At 37.1% G+C, this 22,538-nt stretch overlaps 2 protein-coding genes across 3 annotated transcripts in view; both read right to left on the bottom strand.

Moving 5' to 3' along the window:
* LOC148876358 (Ankyrin repeat family protein with DHHC zinc finger domain-containing protein) overlaps positions 1-16,124 on the bottom strand; it is a 56,203-nt gene extending 40,079 nt beyond the window's left edge. The window contains exons 1-5 of one of the 2 annotated variants that reach the window (XM_088966677.1): positions 15,425-16,124; positions 15,191-15,295; positions 13,627-13,739; positions 12,113-12,192; positions 8,108-8,271 (exon numbers count right to left, since the gene is read on the bottom strand). In XM_088966677.1, coding sequence (XP_088822803.1) covers positions 8,108-8,271; positions 12,113-12,192; positions 13,627-13,739; positions 15,191-15,295; positions 15,425-15,676 — 714 coding nt within the window. In that variant the 5' untranslated portion in view covers positions 15,677-16,124. Of the gene's footprint in view, positions 1-8,107; positions 8,272-12,112; positions 12,193-13,626; positions 13,740-15,190; positions 15,332-15,424 lie in introns of both variants that reach the window. The other variant, XM_088966676.1, reaches the window with a different exon arrangement.
* The window catches only part of LOC148876357 (kinesin-like protein KIN-8B), a 50,514-nt gene continuing 43,710 nt past the window's right edge, over positions 15,735-22,538 (bottom strand). The window contains exon 13 of the mRNA XM_088966673.1: positions 15,735-15,867. Coding sequence (XP_088822799.1) covers positions 15,781-15,867 — 87 coding nt within the window. The 3' untranslated portion in view covers positions 15,735-15,780. The remainder of the gene's footprint in view (positions 15,868-22,538) is intronic.

Genomic DNA, 22,538 nt, shown 5'->3' with positions numbered 1-22,538 from the left:
CCAAGTTACAAGATTGCCACCAAGGAAGGTACAATACCCTGTAGTTGATCTCCTGTCTGATATAGAACCAGCCCAGTCAGCATCTGTGTACCCTACTATCTCAAGAATTCCTCCACTTTGGTATAACAAACCACGACCTGGAGCACCTTTTAGGTACCTAACAATTCTCAGAACAGCTTCCCGGTGAGGAACCCGAGGATGTTGCATAAACTGGCTCACCACACTCACGGCAAATGATATATCTGGTCGGGTAATGGTCAGGTAGTTCAATTTGCCCACCAACCTTCTGTATCTTCCAGGATCATCAAACTCTTCACCCGCATCAACACTCAGCTTGGCATTGAGTTCCATAGGAGTCTCTGCTGGTTTAGCACCTAACAACCCTGTTTCTTCAAGTAGATCAAGAACATATTTTCTCTGACATAGGTTGATCCCATGTTTTGACCTCGCAACCTCTATTCCCAGGAAATATTTCAGCTTCCCCAGATCTTTCGTATTGAAGTGATCCTGTAAGAATTTCTTCAACCTGTTGATTCCATTGCTATCACTCCCAGTTATGACAATATCATCCACGTACACGACTAGCAAGATTTTCCCATCCTTTGAGTTATAGCTGAACACAGAATGATCAACCTGACATTGTTTCATCCCAAAGGCTTTCATCCCTTCACTGAACCTGCCAAACCAAGCACGTGGAGATTGTTTCAGTCCATAAATTGCCTTTTTGAGCCTACACACTTTGCCAGACTCCCCCTGAGCAACAAACCCTGGTGGTTGCTCCATATACACCTCCTCAACTAGATCACCATGCAGGAAGGCATTTTTTATGTCAAGTTGTACAAGAGGTCAATCATACATAGCAGCTAATGAAATCAGCACCCGAACTGAACCAATCTTAGCCACAGGAGAAAATGTCTCCATATAGTCCACACCATACATCTGAGAATAACCCTTGGCCACCAACCTCGCTTTCAATCGCTCCACACTGCCATCAGGAAGATACTTCACTGTGTAGACCCATTTACACCCAACTGTGTGCTTACCGGAAGGAAGAGCGGTGAGTTCCCATGTGTGATTATGTTGTAGAGCAGAGAGTTCTTCTTCCATGGCTTGCCGCCACCCTGGGGAGGCAAGAGCTTCCTGGACAGTCTTGGGAATGGGAACAAATGAGAGTGATGATATAAATTTGCAATGAGAAGCAGAAAGGTGAGCAGTAGAAACATAGTGTGAAATGGGGTGAGAAGTACAAGTACGTTTACCTTTTCGCAGAGCAATAGGAAGATCAGCATCTGAAGGAGGAGCAGTAGCAGGATCTGTCGACAGGGGCTGAAGTGGAGGAGGGCCCGATGCACTTCTGCGGGTATACACTTGAGTGATTGGCGGCTTCCCAGTAGTAACAAGCATAGGATGTGCATCTGCAGTAGAAACAGGAGCTCCTGGAAGGATGTCCACAACAGGTACAGGAAGGGGAACCACAGAGGGAGAGGAAGAGACCCCAGCATCTGAGAAGAACGGAACTGACTCAAAGAAGGTGACATCAGAGCACACAAACGATTTATGGGATTTTGGGTTATAACACTTATACCCTTTCTGAGTCCTTGAGTAGCCAAGAAAGATACACTTAGTAGCTCGAGCATCTAGCTTGTCTAACCCAGGCCCCAAGTGTTGAACAAAACAAACACAGCCAAAGATTCTTGTGGTAAGAGGAAATGGAGATAAAGTGGGAAACAACACGGAGAAAGGGGATTGACTTCCAAGGATTGACATGGGCATCCGATTGATCAGAAAACAGGATGTAAGAACAACATCACTCCAAAAATGTTTTGGGACATTCATATTAATCATCAAGGATCGAGCAGTTTCAAGATGTCGATTTTTTCGTTCAGCTACACCGTTCTGTTGTGGGGTGTAGGCACAAGAAGTTTGATGAATGATCCCATGATGTTCTAGGTATTGCTGAAATGGTGAGGAGTTGTATTCTTTGGCATTATCGGAGCGAAGGATTTTAATATGAACACCAAATTGAGTGCGTATTTCAGCATAAAATTTTTGAAAAATAGGGAACAACTCACTACGATCTTTCATAAGATAAATCCATGTCATCCTTGAAAAGTCATCAACAAAGATTACAAAATACTTATACCCATTGTATGACACCACTTTAATTGGACCCCATACATCGGAATGAACTAAAGAGAAAGGACTTGAGACACGACTATCAACTCTTAGACTAAATGAGACTCTATGATGTTTACCCAATTGACATGACTCACAATCTAATGATGAAAGATGACTCAAGGAAGGAACCAGTAACTTCAAGGCCTTGAGAGAAGGATGACCAAGTCTGCAGTGCCACTGAAGAGGAGTAAGAGATGACTGAAAAGCTACTGGAGGACCACCACCATCAAGGTAATATAATCCACCTGCTTCATGCCCTCCACCAATCTTCCTCCCCGTCTTGAGATCCTGAAACACACAAGAAGAAGGGTAGAAGGTTACAGAACAATTAAGAGACTTGGTTAATCTGCTGGCAGACATAAGGTTAAAAGGAAACTTAGGAACATATAAAACAGATGATAAAGGCAATGAGGAGTGATTAACATCACCAACACCACAGATAGGAGATGTAGAACCATTAGCAAGTGTAACTGTTTGAGGTGTGGAGGAGTGGGAAAGGGAAGAAAATACATCATGAGTCCCAGACTTATGGTCCGAGGCCCCGGAGTTAATGATCCAGTGTGAGTCTTTGGAAGCTAAGCAAGCCATACCTGAATGGGCAAGTGTAGCGGTGTTCTGCTGAGATGTTTGAATGAACTGTTCATATACTGCACGTGGTACACTCACCATTTCCTTCTCAGAAGCACAAGTAGATGTGGAGGGGATTGGGTCAGTTTGCTAACTTTCAGTAATTGTGTCACTACCCTTAGTCCTAGCATGGTTAGCCCAAGTGTTGGGTGTACCATGCAAATCATAGCAGAAATTAACTGTGTGCCCCTCTAAACCACAATGTGTACACTTTCTCTGAGTATAACTCCTTCCTCTTCCCCGACCTCCCCCTGAGTCTCGACCTCCAGTCCGACCACTAGCCCTGCTAAACATGTGACCACCACGGTTGCTTGGGAGTCCACTCCTGACACCACCACTTCTATTTCCACGACCAACCCCTTTAGTCACTACCAAACCAGATCTGTCAGAGAGAGAAGAATGTTCTACCGACTCAATGGATGTCCTCTTAAGACGAGCAAAAACTTCTTCAAGTGAGGGAAGAGTAGATCCTCCCAATATTTGTGCTCTAACAGGCTCATACTTAGCCTTCAACCCCACAAGAAACCTTGTCACATCAAGCTGCTCACGTTGCTGTTGTTGGATCTGAACATCTGATGTTAGAGGATGATACACATTAAGCTCATTACGAATGTTCCTCAAACTTGCATAGTACTCTTCTAAGCTTTGACTCCCTTGCTTCAAATTGAAATACTCTTGGTACAACTGATACACCCTAGTTGTATTGTCTTGTCCAGAGTACAACTTCTTAGCATGATCCCAGATTTCCCTAGCTGTATCTAGGAACATGAAGTTCACACTAATCTTTGGTTTCATGCTGTTCCAGAGCCATGTCATTATCTGTGCATCTACTTGTTCCCAGTCACTGAACCTAGGGGAATCAGAGGGAGGCTTCTCCTCTCTTACATGTTTTACCTTTCTCTTGGCTTTCAAGAACACCTCCACAGATTTTGCCCATGGTACATAATTCTCACCATTCAACTTGATGGATGTCATTTGAACACTTAGATAGTCTGGAGAAAGCATGACACCTGTTTTGTTATCATTCCCATTTTCAATTGAAGCCATCTTAATTATTTTACCTTCAAATATACAACACAACCTCACACTCTTTCACAAGACTTATCTCACTTATAACACCACCAATTCCAGCTTCTTTAAATACACATTACACACCACACACTAAGGCTGAAATCACTCAGTCTTCACATCAAACACCTGGGCTGCACACTGCAAAACCATTCACCATCAACACACTAAGACTGAAATCACTCAGTCTTCACATCAAAACACCTGGGCTGCACACTGCAGAACCATTCACCATCAACACACTAAGACTGAAATCACTCAGTCCTCACATCAAACACTTGGGCTGCACACTGCAGAACTGATTACACACAAGGTATAGGAGATCACTTTTAAATATTTTTGAAACATAGATACACCAATCACCACGACACAACCACCACCAATCTACTGCTATTGTGAACTTCAGCAGTCGACAACTCTTCTTTCAACATACATACGAAGAGAAATGCAAAGGAACACGACTGAGATGCATATCAGTCACACTAAGCACCACCACCACAACCAACTTTTGAAACAAAAAAAGAAACATTCACAGTCCCTTGGACAAACAATAGTAGTGTTCATACCTGTCCACATTCAGCCCTCTTCGATACTGAATAGAGGGTTTAGTATACCACTCCAACGACCACTACAGCAACGACGGGAGACATCCTCACCTCCAGGTCCACAAAACGACAACTCCTTTTCAGCCCCTTATCGAACCTCCACTCAGGTCAGTCGAAAAGGAAGAAGATGACTGTGAAAGTTGGCGGCGAACCCAGAAAGAGAACAGCAGCAAGAAAGAAATGAGGATACGACCTTACAGCTCTGATACCATGTTAGTAAACTCTAGCAGATTCTAGGTTGAAGTAGAGAAGAAGAAAGAAATGAGAAAGAAGAAGAAGAAGAAGAAGAAAGAAAAGTTCGGCCAGACTAGAAGTGAGTCAAAATCACTCTCCCCTAGCTGACCCACTTGTATTTATTCAAAAACATAGAGTTACAGGAAAGACCATTTTGTCCCTCAGAAGATGGGACACATAACTTAAACTCAGATGCAATAGACCTTTCACTCTCAAGCAGATAATCCAGAATGACCAAAATACCCCTGACTCGAGCATTCTAACAATCTCCTCATGCAATTGGCTGATCTAGGACTGCATGGAAGAACTCCAAGAAACCCTAGTCTTGCTCTGATACCAAGAAGAAAACTACTGAATCAAAGAATCTGTAAAGAAAAGAGATATTTCTTGAAGAAGAAGAGAAAGAGAAGAGAAGAGATTGAGAAAGAAAAGAGAGCAATCAGTTCTGGTCGCCCTCGTCACTAGTATTTATACTTTTAATTTGGAAAGGGTACAATGAGCAATATGCCCTTATAGGGCAGCTAACACATAAAACTGCATAAATAATTTAAAAGAACCACTAAAAAGGGCCCAACAAGAGTGTTGTGGTTCCCACTTCCTATCTAAACAAATAATAAACAGAAACAACTACTAAATCTGCACAAATCTACCCAAAAACCTCAGGAATCATGGAATAGGTTCATCAGAATTTATAATCTGATGCCAGTGAGTTTCAAAATGATGGAACTGCAGGCCATAGAAAGGCTTTGGTAGCTCAAGCCCTATATGCAAAAATTCTCTGATTTCTCTCAAGCCTAGACACCCCAGCAGAGGCATCATAGACTGACGACACTTTCTTACTGAAACCATCATTTGGCTGAGAGAATAAACCCTGTACATCCTCCAGAACCACACATTACAGACCAAAAAGCTGTACAAAATGAGACCAAGGTTGTACGTAAAAGGGCAGTGGCTAGTGGATCAAGAAAATACACAGGAACTTTAATGAAATATTAGATCTATTAGGAGTAATCTTGTAAATTTGAATACATGAATCTGGATTTTAGAAGACCATCAACAGAACCAATTAAAAGAAGTGATTTGATACAAGTTCAAGGAACTAGAAGGGCTAGGGATAGACCAAAAAGGGCATGGGTAGAAATAGTAAGAAATAACTCAAGCACTAATAATTTAGCAGTGGATATGGCTTTTAATAGAATGGACTGGCGAAACAGGATTCATTTAGCCAACCCCTATAGTTGTGAAAAGGCATGGACGAAAATGATGATGATGAGTCTGGATTTGAAGCAAACACTAAGTGTGTGAACCTGGCTAAGTAACCAATAACAAGTGAACACGCCAGTGTTTCATAAACAATTACACATGGGGTCCACATCCACATGTGGGTCCATGTGTACAGAACACTGGCATGTTCACTTGTGATTGGTCAGTTAACCAAGTCCTCACATTTGTGTTCATAGCAGATCCTGTGTGTATATAAATAGTGCCTCTGATTACTGAAATATAAAGAATGTCTCCCATTAGATCTTGGAAAATCATGAATGTTCTGAGAACAATTCTAACTCCAAATTTGGAGCTCTAAGTTTAGTGAAGTTGTTCAGTATTCTGAATGTTGAAGCCTCTTAAACATGTGTGTTTTATAGTTTTAACCCCCTCCCCCCTGGCTGTATGGATGTGGGCCCCATGTGTACGGAACACTGGCTTGTTCACTCATGATTGGTCACTTAGCCAGGTTCTCACATTTGTGTTCATAGCAGATCCAGTATGTGTATAAATAATGACTCTGATTACTATTATATAAAGTGTTTTCCATTAGATCTTGGAAAATCAAAAAGATTCTGAGAACAATTCTAAACTCTAAATTTGGTGTTCTGAGTTTAGTGAAGTTGTTTGGTATTCTGAAATCTGAATGTCCAAGCCTCTTAAACATGTCTGTTTTACAGTTTTACCCCCATCCCAACTACTTGGCTGCATGAATCCCGTTTTGCCGTTCCATTCTGTTTATTCCATATCCAATGTTAAATTATGAGCACTTAAATCACTTCCTATTACTCCAACCCATGTCCTTTTTGGTCACCCCCTAGCCCTTCTAGCCCCTTCAACTTGTAACAGATCATTGCTTCTTATGGGTGCAGTAGGTGGTCCTCTATGTACATGACCAAACCATCTGAATCTACTTTTTTTCATTTTATCACCTATTGGAGCTTCTCCTAAGTTCCTTCAAATGACTTCACTTCTAATCCTATCTTTTCTAGTTTTCCATTTGTCCATCTCAATACACACATTTCTTCCTAGGTTTCTAACACTCTGCTCCATATCCATACAGCATAGCTGGCCTTACAATTGTTTTATAGAATTTTCCTTCTAATCTAAGTGGTATTCACCTATCATAAGGTTCCGGATGCACCTTTCCATTTTACACATCCTGCTCTAATTCTATGAGCAACATCATTAGAGATTAAGTTTTAGGTTCTTATAATGGGGATAAGATAATTGGATGTAAGATAATCATTGAAAGTATTTTATGGAAATTGAAGCTTTCTATGGTTAAAGAATGCAACCTTTTCTGTTAATAAAAGTTTCTATTTCATATAAAAATATATGCTATATAATTATAAATCTATTTTTACATTATATAGTATAGTATAGTACATGTTAAGGTTATGTGGACTTCTGTGGTCAATGACAATTGGATATGAAATAATCATTGAAAGTATTTTATGGAAATTGAAGCTGTGTATAGTTAAAGCATGCAACTGTTTTTTTATCACTAGCATGCAGCCTTTTCTGTTAATAAAATTTTCTATTTGCTATAAAAATATGTGCTGTGCAATTATAAATGCTACCACCCATGGGTCAACCCTAACCCGAACATTTAGGGTTAGGGTCTAACTACCAAGCACCCACCCAAACCAATCAAAACATCAAATCATGATTTTTTTTTTAATTTCTTTTGAAGGGCCACTCAACGGGGGTAGCCCATCCCCCAACCCATAACCCCCCAACCGGGGTCCAGGCAGGATTCGATCCCAAGTCTCTGCTATGACCAGCAGGAGACCTTACTAACCAGTTGGTTGGCACCTTGCAACATCAAATCATGATTTCAACCATGACAAACTGTAATTTTGTTTTCCAATTATTTTCATTTTGGAAGATCTATGCTATGATAAGGAGGAAAATCTACAAAATAACCATGTTGAAGTATTACTGATTCAAGAGAGGATGAATTGCATAAGTAAATGTGAACCGGAATTGCATAAAAACTGAGGCACATCATACCATGCATAGCCATTGATCTAGAATATAATACTAATATTATCTATCAAAATCATTAAAAAGTTCAAGTCTGCAAAGAGTTTGCTTTGGTTAATAGAATATAAATACACAGTACGTACAAGGAAAAAAGCAACATGTCGATGACCCTTATCAGAAGCAAGCTGGGAAGGAGTAAATCCAGCACTATCCTTGACTGTTAATTCCTGCTTTGTGCCTGCATGTACAAGTACCGTGCATACCTCCACATTTCCTCTTATTGCAGCCCAGTGCAGAGGTGTACATCCTGACATTGTAAGACTATAAACATTACTCATCATAAAGCGTTAATACTTACATAGGTAAGCCAGCATTTGGTCATTGATCATTACCAGTGCTGTGAAAGTGTGCCAGCTTACCTAGAGGCTATGCTCAAGGAAAACACCTTTAGGCTCAAACTGGAAAATATAAGAGGCACTCCTCAAACCATATTATGCCATATGTTAAGACATATTTCACAAGACCAACCTGAAGATTTAATCTAAGTTTATATATATGGCTACCAGAATGTATAAGCCACTTCTCACACCATATTGTGTTATGTCAAGACATGCATTTCATACGTTAGTTAAAGTACATTTTGCATCAGAAGACCAATCTAATGAGCAAATCTAAGCTTATACATATGTTCACCCACATGTTTGATCTAGCTAAGAAATTACTTTTAGTAATTTCTTTGAAGGGGCCTGGCAGACCACTTTCTTTCCACTTTTCTTTTCTTCCCTTCCCTTTCTTTTTCTCTCTTTCTTCCTTTTTCTTTCCCTTCCCTTCCCTTTCTTTTCTTTTCTTTTCCTTTCCTTTCCTTTTTTTTTATTTTTTTCAATCTTTTTATATGAGGTGTGCATGAGGCGCATGAGGTGACAAGCCCCATGTAAAAAGCGCATGAGGCATGCCTCTTGCACCTGAGGCGTATGCCTCATAGGTGTCAGCACCTCTGGCATACACCTCAGGGCGTTTTGGGAGTGCCTCGCCTGGAGGCACGCCTCCAGGCATATGCCTCCCACACCTTTCAAAACACTGCTCTGTTCAAGTCCTGTTCCTGAACTGAAATTAATTCAAGCAACTCAGCCAGACTATCAATCTCCCAATCCTGGAAATTCCTCTGGAAGGCAGGGTTCCACACAATAGACCTCCCAATCAGCTCAAAGCAATCTGCCTCTTCTGCAATTTGAAACAACAGAGGGAAGAGCTCTGAGAGTGGACTGTTGCAGCACCAGGGGTCTTTCAAGAAGGCCAACCTGCTTCCATTACCCAACTTAGGACTCGGCCCTCTACAGAAATTTGGGAGGATGTCCATTATTATTTTCCAAATTGAATAGCCTAAGGTGGGAAATGAAGATGTAGTTATCCAATCTCCTCTGTCTAAACCATATTTTGCGGCAATTAAACCTCTCCACCACCTTCCCCTTTCCACCCCAAGCCTCCAAATCCACTTTACAAGCAGAGCCATGTTAAATACCTTCAGATTCCTAACCCGCAGGCCACCATTCTCCACTGGAGCACAAATCTGGTTCCAACTAAGTAGATGAATCTTCTTCTCCTCCTCCCAGCCCTTCCAATAAGAAATCCCTCTGCAGCTTTTTAATTTTTTTGGCCACTTTCCCTGGTATGAGAAACAAAGGCAGGTAGAAGGAAGGAAGATAGGATAAAAAACTTTTCAAAAGCATGATCCTACCTCCAAGAGAAAGATATTTAGCCTTCCAGGAAGCAAGCTTCTTTTCCAGCCGCTCAGCCTGCTCCAAAACTGGTTCCTAAATCAGAGTCAAAGTGCATTTGGTACCTAGAGGGAGGTCCAGGTATTTAATAGGCAGAAATCCCACTTGACAAGCAAGGACCTCAACCAATTCCTCAATGCTCTCCACATTCCCCACAGGAATTAGGCTGCTTTCCCCCAGTTAACCTTCAGGTCTGTTACAACTTCAAACCAACTACCAACTAAGTACACCCAAAAGTACTTCTAATTGTTGAGTCTGTGCATCAATGAAGCACAAAGTGTCATCAGCAAATTGGAGCACCAGAACTTTTTCACCTCCAGGAACCACTTAAAGCCATCCCAAAGCCCCACCTCTCCCACTCGATCAATGAAATTGGTTAAAATTCCCATCAAGCATATGAACAGGAGGGAAAGAGGGTCCCCCTGCCAAAGCTCCCTTGAGCTCTTGAAGAAACCAGCTGACTTCCCATTTGAAAGGACAGATAAGTTAGGGGATGTGGTACAAACTTGAATCCAGTTTCTCCAAACCTGACCAAAATTCATTTTTTCAAGGACAAAGTCTAACCGTCTCCAGTTAACATGATCCTAAGCGTTTTTCCAAATCAAGTTTACAAATCAGAACAGGCAACACCAATCAGCAGAGGCCTTCTTACCCAGCTCTCTTTAATACAAATCTCAAACTAAGGATTATTTGATGGAAACAACAAGTCAAAGTAGGAACTTCGCATGGGTAATGTTTTAAGCATTTTGGTGGTCCTGTGAACCTTTTTTTTTTTTTGTTCACGATTGCATGTTTTAGTAGTAGATGGCTTTCTCCATTCCTTCTTTCTTTTTTTCTTAATTTTAGCTAAGCAAATTTTTCTACAGTTGGATGGAGAATCTGTATGGTAATTCTGTTGCATTTAAGCATTCCCTCTTTGTGGTTCTGATTTTTCCTTTTTAGCTATATGTTCCATGTACATCTCTTATATTCAGTTTGACAATAACAAGAAACTTTAATTAAAAAAGAACGAAATGTAACTTATGTTCATAGGTGCAAACATACACAAATACATATTGCCAATCAGGGAAAAACAAACTACCTACATGATAACAATTTCCAGTGATGTAATGTGATTAGCATGATAAATAAACAAAACCAAGAATAGTCACATTTATAAAATAGTTTTTTTTTTTTTGGTGTTAGTATCATACCAATTATGTAGAGTTTATCATCAGAAGCTTTCTATTTTCAGATATGCCCTAACCATAAATCACTTTAATAACAAGAGGATGCAGATTCAAAATTGTTGTGTTGTGCCATGTGCAGATTGTCTGAGGAATCAGTGCATTATTTGTTTCTTTTTTTTTTCTTGATTACTTATAAAGAAAGCCATATGACATGAAAGGATGTTATGATTTGCACTTAGAAGAGTTATAAAGTTATAATTAGGGAAAGAAAGTTAGTATCTACCTAAAATTATCAAAAATAAAGTCACTATCTGAAACCATCAAATAAATATCATATTCTTGGTTGAAGTTAAACTGGTCATCAAACATTACTGTGTTAAGGATTTCAAAGTTGTACCATGCACCTGTATAATTCATCATTATTGTATAGGCACACATACCATAATACATTATGAAGACATATTTTCAGATCATCTAAAATCACTGGCATAAAATGTCTGGTTATTTATAAGCAGAATTACAAAGAAATGGTCTTCTTCCATTTTATAACTTCAAAATGCAATTGAAATATGTTAATGGAAAAGGCCTTTCGAAAGACAATAGAACTGGCTTCAAAAGAAAAAAAAAACAATAGTACTGTACTTGTATTATTTGTATGTATGAATGGTTAGCCATCTATCAACAAAATGATTGACTGGAATAAGAGATGATCAATATAAGATTTTTTTTTATAAGTAAAAGTTCTTTAAAATTTCATTAAATCAGTAAATATAAGCAACTGTTACAAGCTTCCTCGATGGAGGCACGAGATGCAGCCTCACTCATAAAGAAAAAAAAAAACAGCACAAGAATTACAATTGATCCCTAGTTATCCCTTGCTTAGCTAATGAATCAGCCATAGCATTAGCCTCCCTCCCCACCCATTGTATAATCAAGCTCATATACTGTGTTAACCATCTGAACTTCTTCATTTTGTCTCGATGGCCAATATAAGAATTTAAACAATATAATTACTTGTTTGTATTCTTGTATGGTCATGATACTATCTGATGCAATTGAGTATCTAAAACTAGATGGATAGCTTTATCTATCAGCAACAAGGAAATATGGTCATAAGTTGCTGTAGTTGAACAGAAACAAGATTGTAAACCACCCAGACAAAAAAGCAGAACATATAGGAGGATAATAAACCTCAGTAATATACCTTCCTTATCTTGTCTACCTTGGTTTGCATCTCTAAACAAAAGCAACCTCACAGTATCTGCATAGCCCTTATAAGCAGCCCTGGTTCAGAGTATTACAATTCTATCATTATTGATAAAAAAAACTACTTATCAAAAAAAAATCAAAGAAATCCAAGTTCCAAATATCCAAACAAAAAGCTAAAAATTTTGTCTAAGAGAAAATTAAATCAAGCTCCTTTATTTTCCATAACACCCGCTATTTTCTTGTTTAAGTAGCTTGATACATGAAGCTATTTTAATTATTCACCACTCTTGTCATGCTGGAACCATAAATCCTAGTCAGCTGTAAGTCTTCCAAACTTGAACTAGCATCAAGTCAGGACCTCTGGAACAAGTTAATTGGTACAGAGTGGGAGTAATAGAGCACCAAATTTGAAAAGCTCTAAACATTCAGAGAATCTAATGAGGTGGGTTTATGTGTATTTATGCATGCGCCTATGCTCATGAAGAGCAAAAATATGTATTGTGTTACTCCAGGTAGAGAATCTATGGTTTAACTTTGCTAAAATATGGAAGAGTTTTTAGGCTTTCTATCTGGAATCAATCAACATATTCCCACAACTAAAGCTACTGATGACATGTAGAGTACACAAGATGATAATTATAACATGATGAATTGGAACCAATATTGTAGATATGCAGAGTATCAATATTATTGGCCACTTAATGGAAATAATGACCACTTTGAGTTTGGTCAGTTCATGATGCTAAACCTTAGTTTTGGTTTGTCTAACTGATTACTTGACTGAATTATAGAATCATTTCCACTTTCTGTGAGATTAATTTTTGCTTGAATTTGCCCTATTATGTGGTTTAAAAACTTAAAGAAAGACAACTTTGTAGTGTATTATTTTGTGTATTAACCTCAGTTTTTTGGCTTTGTTTGATGGTTTCGAACAAGATAATAATATAAAGTGGGATATGTATGCAATTTTTATCATTTCATAAAATATCATTGTATTTCTAACATAAAATTAATCAATTACTTAAATAACCATTAAAAGTCGTGTAGCATCAAGAATTGGACTGTTAAGTTCTAACTCATTTAGGAATGTCTTAGATTTATCCAGAGAATGATGGATGTGAAAATGTGGTTCACACAGAAGCCTTAGCAAAGCCAGGCATCTAATTTGAAGATTCTTTCCTTTGCTATCAGCAGCTCTTCTTCTGATCAGACTGTGGAGCCTAAGGGGTTCCCTTCCTTTCTCATCTTAATATGATTTTCATTTATGGCCATCCAAAGCTCATTCAAGCTTGGAGTGAGATGAGTTAAAAGCTTCATGGCCACTCATATGCTCAATGCCAATGAATCAAATAGTGAATTTCATAGTTTGTGATTAATCAATTAATTAAATTCCATTTTCATGTGCTGTAGAAGTCATAAAAAATTAGAACACAAGGAATTCAGATGCTATTCCATGCTCAATTGAAGGCTGTTTAGATTAATAAACTTATCACCTAGAGTTTCACATACCAATGAAGAGGACTTCTCCCATCATTGTCTGGCATGTCAAACTCAGCACCATACCTCACGATGATGTGGTTTAGGAAAGCTGTTTGCCCATACTGAGCTGCAACATGAACTGCCTGTAGAAGAGACAAAGGAACCAATAACTGAAACTTTGACATATCAAAAAACAATTAACATATCAGCAACCCTGACATCAACACTAGAACTTCTCCAAAGTCCGGAGATCTTTTTTTTTTTTTTTTTGAAAAGTAAAAAAGAAATACAACATAAAGGCAGGTGTTAAGATAACACCCCCCAAACCCATACCAACCACCTAAAACAGCAAACAGGGAGAGAAAAAAGAAGAAAAAGTCATTCATCAGCTGACAACTACAAGTCCATATAAGATGCTTTATAAATAGGTCTACCAACAGGAAGTTTATTAAAACCAACCAAGATGTCAAACCCAAAAGAAGGACACATCTAGTGACTTGTATGTGAATCAATCTTTGTACTGAGGTGGAGGGTGAAAATTGGAGTGCTTTGAATTAGATGATTGCCGAAATGAGTAATAAGAATAGAAGGGGTACAGGAAGAAGAACTGGAAGCATGGTTTGAGGAACTACCACGGGAAGGTGTTGGGGTTGTAGTCAGAGTGCAGTTGCTTTAGGATTTTAGCAGGTAGTGCCACCATTGAAGATTGACTGGGGATTGTCTTTTGGTTGATTTAATTGTTGAGTTGGCTTTTAATATTTTCTTGGTTGCATGAGTTGCAGTTGTTTTCTTGTTGATAGTGCACCTTGGTGAGGAGGGGCAGTTGGCACTTGGCATCCTATATTCCTATGATGATAATTAGTAGGTTGGTTTCCTTTAGCTCCAGTGGTTTATTTTGTTTTAGGTTTTGGTTCATGTTGGAGGATCAGTATTCAAGGCAGTCTGTGTGTCAATATGCTATGTGTTTTCCTTTGTAGTACTCATCTCTTTCTTAGACACTTCTGGCATTCATTGTGTTTCTCTTCTAGTTTTATTTCTCTTTACTATATTAATTTTCTGCATTTCAAGATTGCATTTGAAGATACTAATTTTGTTATAAAGCTTGAATGTATTTTTTTTTCATTATAGATTTTTCACCTTCAACTGCATTACATTGAAAACTCACTATATCAGTGTTCCTTTACTAAAACCAGTGCAGTACTTCTTTTTGCTGCCCATAACAATATAGCTGCTACTGGAAGCTCATCCAAATGTTACCGCCTCTAAGCTCTATTCTATGCAGATGTTTGAGTTGGTCTTCACAATACACTTCAACTACAATTAAAACAAAAAGAAAAAAGAGTTTATCAAGGTCACCAGAACCAGTTGGAGAATATTTTCTTGTTGACAAAATATAATCGACTGTATACTGGCATCATTTCCTTATTAAGATGCTTTCCCATTGCTCCCTCTTTACGTCCCTCACTACAATCGGAACACAGGCTCCAGTACAGCTTTCTCTCAGTCGTATTGATTAACACCAAAGAAAGAAGAAAAAAACAAGTGGATAAGTTTTCGAATAATCTAATATTCTCAAAGCTTCAGACAAATTTACCCGATAGCCGTTAACGTCAGCAGCCTCTACGCGAGCTCCATTCTGCAAAAGCACGTCTGCTGCGGCAATTGAGCCCCGAACTGCTGCCCAATGCAAAGCCGGCTGCTGTGAATTATCGGTAGCATTAACATCGCCACCATGCTTTTAGAACGAAAAACGAATTTAAGTAAATTAGAACAAATTCACCACAATGTGTATATGCGCATGAGAGAGAGAGAGAGAGAGAGATTAAACCTCGATAATATAGTGCGCGATATCAGGAAAGTTATTCAAAGAAGCCCATTGTAGAGCATAATAACCATTACGGTCAGGATTGGAGACGGAGAAACCATCTTGCTCGACGAACTTTCGCAATTTGTCGAAATCACCGTAAGCAGATGCAGAGAAAACGTCAATTATGTTGATTTCGTTAAGGTTTGAGTTCGAACTCGCTGAGTTCTGTTGGTTCCTGCTGTCTGAAACAACTTCGATCTCTGAAGAAGCCATTACCCATCTACTATTCTACTTCTACATGTAAGAATCCATAGGATAAAGGAAAAAAAAAAAGAATGAGATGTGAAATGAATTTGGAAATTTTACGAGCTGAACAATCAATTCCCAGAACTTGCTGGTGCTTCTCCCCTACTTGGTCTCCTGATTCTGAGCTTCAATTTATTTAGCATTTGGGAGGCTGTGGACTGAATTTGCCACAAACAGACGCTTCCATCAGTCTTTTATAATTTAAATAGTCTCTTCTCTTGTCTATATACACAAATAAAAGAAGAGGGCATTCCGGTAATTGAATATCGAGTTACTTAGATTTATCAAAAAAAGAATATCGAGTTACTTCTTTATCCAAGACCTTATAGCATGAATTATGTATCTATATACCGGCTAGGCCAAGGATGAGATGTCCCTTACTCAGCTTCATAGTCTAGGACATATAGTCTATCTTTGTTTTACACAGGATCAGCAGAATTACATCTGCCCCCCAACAGAGCGGGAAAAAAACTTTGGCTGTTTGGGGCCAAAATTGCACTCAATAGCACAAAATTGGACAAAGGTTTTCCGGAGAAATCAGCTTATTCCAGTTGGAGTAGCGCTGGATGCTTTACTGCGGCCCCATCTTTTGTCACTCCATCCAATTGAAAGTTTGAAACCCCTTGAATCCTTGAGAGGTCAAGGCCACGTGCATCTCCTGCTCACTATTCAAGGCCACGTTGTGTTCGTCAATCAAACAGTTGAAAATAGTTGAATGGTGAGACTTGGCTTTAATCTTGAGATTTGGGCCAGTCGTGATATTGCAGCGTGTCATATCATGATTGACACCTCCGCTAGCTTCTCTGGAGCATGGTTTTGAAAACCTGACCAGAAACAGAACTGCATCGTCCACTGGTTCCCGAGTCAAATGAACCATCCAGTCCAAAGTCCGGCCGGATGGTTTTAGGGTCCAAAATCAAACCTGGACTCATGACCGGTCCAACTGTACAACCGATCTAGTCCTGGAGTCTGGAACATTAAGCATTCGTAATAGTTACCGCTTAACCACAAATATTCTTTGAATAAGAAGAAATGAGAAGTTGTATGCGTAATAGATAAATTAGAACTAATCGTGTAACATCTTAGATGCCTCTATTCCAACTTACCCATCCAGACCAGCTACCTCTCTCTTATGGATGGAACTCAAATCCTTAACAACAATACTAAGGTGGCGTTTGATAAATCTGAAATATAAAATCTGAAAAGTTAAAAAAATATTAAAAGGGTTTGAAATCTGAAAATAGACATTTTTATTTTTTGACTTTTTAGAATCTCTGAATAAAGAAGGTTGTTTCTGTTGGATTAAACCTTCAGCATCTGAAATTCACTAATTTTACTATTTTACCCCTAAATTAGACTATTCGGCTACAGCTGCAAGAGAATAAGAAAGGAGAGAGAGAGAGAGAGAGAAGGTTGGAACTCGCCGCCGCTAGTTCGTTGGAGGAGTTGCAGTGGTGAGAGAAGAAGAAGAAGAAAGGAGGGGGACACACACACAGAGAGAGAGAGAGAGAAGGCCGGAACTCACCGCCTCTAGTTCGCCGGATGAGTTGTAGCAGCGAGAGAAAAGAGAATAAAGGAGAGAGAGAGAGAGAGAGGGGGGGAGAAGGCCGGAACTCGCCGCCGCTAGTTTGCTAGAAGAGTTGTAGTGACGCCAAGAAAAGAAGAAGAAAGGAGATAGAGAGAGAGGAGAGAGGCGAGAGTTTAAGGGTATTTGGACTTTCGGCTAGATTTGAAATGCATCTGAACACATTCAATGCCTGGCCCATGTCTTATTATTTCAAATCTGAAAATGATTTTCATACCCAAATTCATATACACTTCCAAACACCTCTGACATCTAAAAAGCAACATTTTCAGACTTTAAAGGTCTAAAAAGTGTTATCAAACGCCATCTAACTAATAAGCATGACATCTGGCCAATGAACCACCCACCTAAGATACACAAGTCTCTCATTTGACAAATGGTCCTCATTGACAAATATGTAGAATTTGCTCTTGGCTTTTGCCACATTCTTGGCAGTTGGAAGGCCATCCATCTATTTCCACCTCATGGCTGATGCTTTTGCTGATTGAGCTTTACTCCCATTGGAAGTTTGGTACTATAGGAGTCGATTCCCTTGATAGTTGAGGTATTATAGCTCAACTTCATAACAATACAACACTATTGCACATGTGAAGAGTAATGCTAATCTTACCTTATGAAAGATATACTCTCATCACTACTTTTACCTGTCCATGAAGATGGAATTGCCAAACCACCCCTATGTGAAAAGAGTCAAAGATGAAAGCATGAACTCGGCTTCAGTCAGTGCAAGGCCCATTTGAACAGCCTTTATGGCCTTGCATCGGGAATATCTCCCCATGAAATAAGGTGCATAGGTACAGAAATATTCCCAATGCAAGGCTGAAAAGGTCGTTTGAACGGGCCTTGCACTAACTGAAGATGATCTCCGAAAGTATATGGCATGGAGCCGTGTAAAAAGCAAATGGTGAGTAGATCTCTAATCCCAAGCTCCCTCATGAGGGCATGATTAGCATCCCCTCCATGAACACATTATACAAATTAAACCAACAAAGGGCCAAAAATAAATATAGAAACTGTGAAATAATGAAATCAAACATGACTAAACAAAGTTTGGAGGACGATCCTTAAAATAGGGGCTAGTGGAACTAAAAGCATTTAGCACTGCATTTGCATATGGTGTAATTGGGAACATATATAGACAACTTGAGAGTGCCATCTGTGGAAAGCATGAATACGCTTGGGAAACTTGGATACGAATGAAATTTTTTAAATTAAATTTCATTTTTGATATATATATATATATATATATATTGTGTGTAGATTTTATAAATTATTTATACCATTGATTTAAAAAATATTAATTTTGAATATTATTCTTTTAATTTTATAGTTGAAGTTTTTGAAAATAAATGTATGTTGTTTTTTATTTACATGTAAACATTAAGTTTAATAAAAGTTATTTTATTACATGTATTAATATGAAATAACAAATGGCTTTGGGTTCGAGTCACGCTTCCCACGATTTTTTTATTGTAAGACACTGGTCGATATGCTTCTGTATCGACGCATATCAGCCAATACAATGTGATACGCGCCAATACATTGGTGTATCAAACCAATATGAACAATTGGCAAGATACACCTGTAGTCGTAGCGTATCCGATAGCGGTGCAGTCTGATACCAATGCGATACGCCCCATATCGAGCGTATCAAGGCATATCGTATCGATATTTTAATCATTGATTAGGGCCACTGCCCAATCCAATTAGATGAACTTCAAGCAGCTACATGATTGTAGCCTAAAAACCCTGCTCGAAGAAATATCTTCAAATGTTAATAGTATGGAAGACAGTAAAAATATCAATAAGAAATAAAATCACCAACTAAAAGACAGAACTAGTTTTGAAAAAGAGAAGCATTATGGTACCATTAGTAGTTCCATTCAATTAAGCAGAAAATCTTGGAGACTAGGCTAGGATAAAATATGGTGGACCACCATCCATCATTCCATCAAGGCAAAGAAAACTCGATTGGGGGGTTTTGCTTTTTTTATATTTTTTTGGCTATTTGAATGGTCAACTAGTTGGTTAGAGGTTAGTAGGGATAGCGGTGGGGACAGAAAAGGGTGCATGATGCCCTACTAGCCAATTCCATGTCTCTCTACTAAATGGAAACTTGATTGGGAGTTGGAATGACCAACTAACTATTCAATAGTCCTACCAAAGAGGTATATAACAAATAACAATTATAACTCTGAAGAATTATATCCATGGTCTCTCTCTCCCTTTTCTGTTAAAGGGAACAAATTAGCAGTTCCATTCAATTAAGTGGAATATCTAGGAGACCAGGGACAGGCTTGAATATGTTAGACCACCATCCATCCTTCCAATACAGCAAAGAAAACTTGTTTTTTTCTTTTGGTATTCGGATATTTGAGATAACTAGTAAAAGTTACGCGCATGCATGTGCAAATGACCTTACTCATTGGACCATTAACCTATTTAACTAGGAAAATGGACTATGATTAATACATTAGTTCATTTTTTTCTTTGTATTTTAACCATTTCTATCTTTACTAACAATAATTCTTATTTTATTTTTGTTTAATATGAAGAACATATAATATTAATGCGTGTTCAAATTTTTTATAAAATTTATAAAAAAATTCTATATTTTTATTTTTTATTATTTAATTTATGAGATTATAAAAATTACTTATTTACCAAGATTAAATGCAATTCCAATATAGTTTGAATATTGGTTTTTAATAATGTGGTCAAATCAATTATTTATATATATATATATATCATTTATATATAATATATATGTTATTTATTATTTATTTATAAATGTGTTATTATATTGCATTTTTGTAAACTTCTTATATGATGAAAATAGTTGAAAAAATACTAATATTTTTTGTTTATCAGATTCAGATATCCAACATATTGATCGAGTTCATATTTGGATCAATATTTATGAGATCCAATCACTTGCCTACCAAACCACTGTTTGCATCCTTACCAAACCACTGATCTGTTTGCATCCCTACCAAACCACTTGCCTACAATGACCTAGCTAATTAAATCATTGAACCATTTGACATGGTTACTGGGGTCACGTGTTAGACATTAATAATATTTATTTTTTATCCTGGTTTTTATCTCATTTCTATCATTAATGAAAATAATTCTCATTAATCACACTTTTTTATATGATGAATATATAATAGTATAGAATATATCCAAAATTATCTACAAATTTCTATATTTTCTAAAATTTTATGTATTTTATTATTTAATAATAACATCATGAATTGATCCACTTGACATCGATTGTTGAACCACTTGGATGGAAAAACCATTTTTTTTCTTTTTCGGTTGATTTTAAATCATGTTTTACATTTTCATCATCAAGAAAAGTAATTCTTATTTCCACATTTGTTTTTGCACGTGGCAATACCAAATAATGGATGATAATAATCAATAACCAAAGGACCTGGTTGAACCATTAACCTATTTAACTAGAAAATTTGACTATGATTAAGACATTAATTCATTTTTTACTTTGTACTTGAGTCATTTCTATCTTTACTAACAATAATTCTCATTTTTTTCAAACATATTTTTGTTTAATATGAATAATATATAATATTAATGTATGTTCAATTTTTTTTATAAAATTTATAAAAAAATCTATATTTTTATTTATATTATAGTATTTATATTATTTATATATAATATATATGTTATTTATATTGCATTTTTGTAAACTTTTTATATGATGACAATAGTTGAAAAAATACTTATCTTTTTTGTTTTTTATTTCAACTGTTAATTTTTCTTTTTCTTTTAATAATTTATTACTTTTTTAAAAAATTAAATAGGATCATATCATATTCAAATATCTAACATCTTGAATTCGGATTCGAATCAATATTTATGAGATCCGATCGAATCTTTGGATCAAATTAGATTTGAATATACCTTAATTCAAATCTGATCTGATCTGTTTGCATCCCTACCAAACTACTTACCTACGACGACCTAGCTAATTAAATTATTGAACCATTTGACATTGTTAGTCGGGTCATGTGTTAGACATTAATGCTCTTTATTTTTTGTCCTAATTTTTATCTCATTTCTATCATTAATGAAAATAATTTTAATTAATCACACTTTTTTATATGATGAATATATAATATTATAGAATGTACCCAAAATTATCGACAAATTTTTATATTTTTTATAATTTATGTATTTTATTATTTAATAATAACATCCATTTAGCATGGATAGTTTAACCACTAACCCATCTCTTGGATGGAAAAACCACTTTTGCTTTTTCGGTTGATTTTAAAACATGTATTCCATTTTTATTATCAATAAAAATAATTCTTATTTTCACATTTATTTTTGTTTAATATAGTGAATATATAACAATAGAATTGTATCAAAATGCTTTATATGAAGTTTATATTTTTCTTTGAGTTTATATGTATGTATGTATTTATTTAATATTCATTACTTAGTTATAACATCATAGATTGACCCATTTGAAATATAATGTTAGATCATTGGCCTACCTACCATCTAGATATGGAAATGGTATCATTTTCAAACTGGTTTTAAATTTTGCATTTCATTTATATCATTGATAAAATAATTATTATTTATCATACTTTTTTTTGTTTATATTATTAGTATATAATATTATAGATGTGCCCAAAATTGTTTCATATTTTTTTGTATTATTCTAATTAAAAATATATATATTTTTAATTATACATCATGGGTTAACTTATTTGACCTGAAAGGTTGAACCACTAACCCATCCCCTAGATAGGAAGATGGTTTAATTTCTCATCAGTTTAGTAGATCAATCTAGTTCCATTATAAATCCAAGAGTGATATTGCAACAATATAGTCCAAGTTTATGACATATTTTCTCATTTAAGTGTGGAAAAATGAAAACCAGGATAAACCAGTAGGATGATACAGAGATAGTAGAGAGGGGAGTCATACCTGCTGCTACTGGCCAAAATTTTTTGGAAGACATGATGTCAATATGCAGCCTCCACCAAACAAAGAATATAAAATTTTTGTCTCCAGATAATGGATATGAACCATTTACACCATGAATATGTTGTTAGGGAATCAGAATGGAGTTCGGATCTCTTGCCCACGAGAACTCTGCCCACGCCTACCCACAATACACTACCCCCAGTGAATTTGGAACATCTCCCCCTGCATAATACTATGCAGAGGATGAGATGTTCTCCATGTGTGGCTGCGATAATCGTG

This window comes from Nelumbo lutea, chromosome 1 (genome assembly GCF_056320005.1).
Source record: "Nelumbo lutea isolate HS-2025 chromosome 1, American lotus-T2T, whole genome shotgun sequence".
Classification (NCBI taxonomy): domain Eukaryota; kingdom Viridiplantae; phylum Streptophyta; class Magnoliopsida; order Proteales; family Nelumbonaceae; genus Nelumbo; species Nelumbo lutea.
This window is presented reverse-complemented; position numbering and strand designations above follow the sequence as displayed.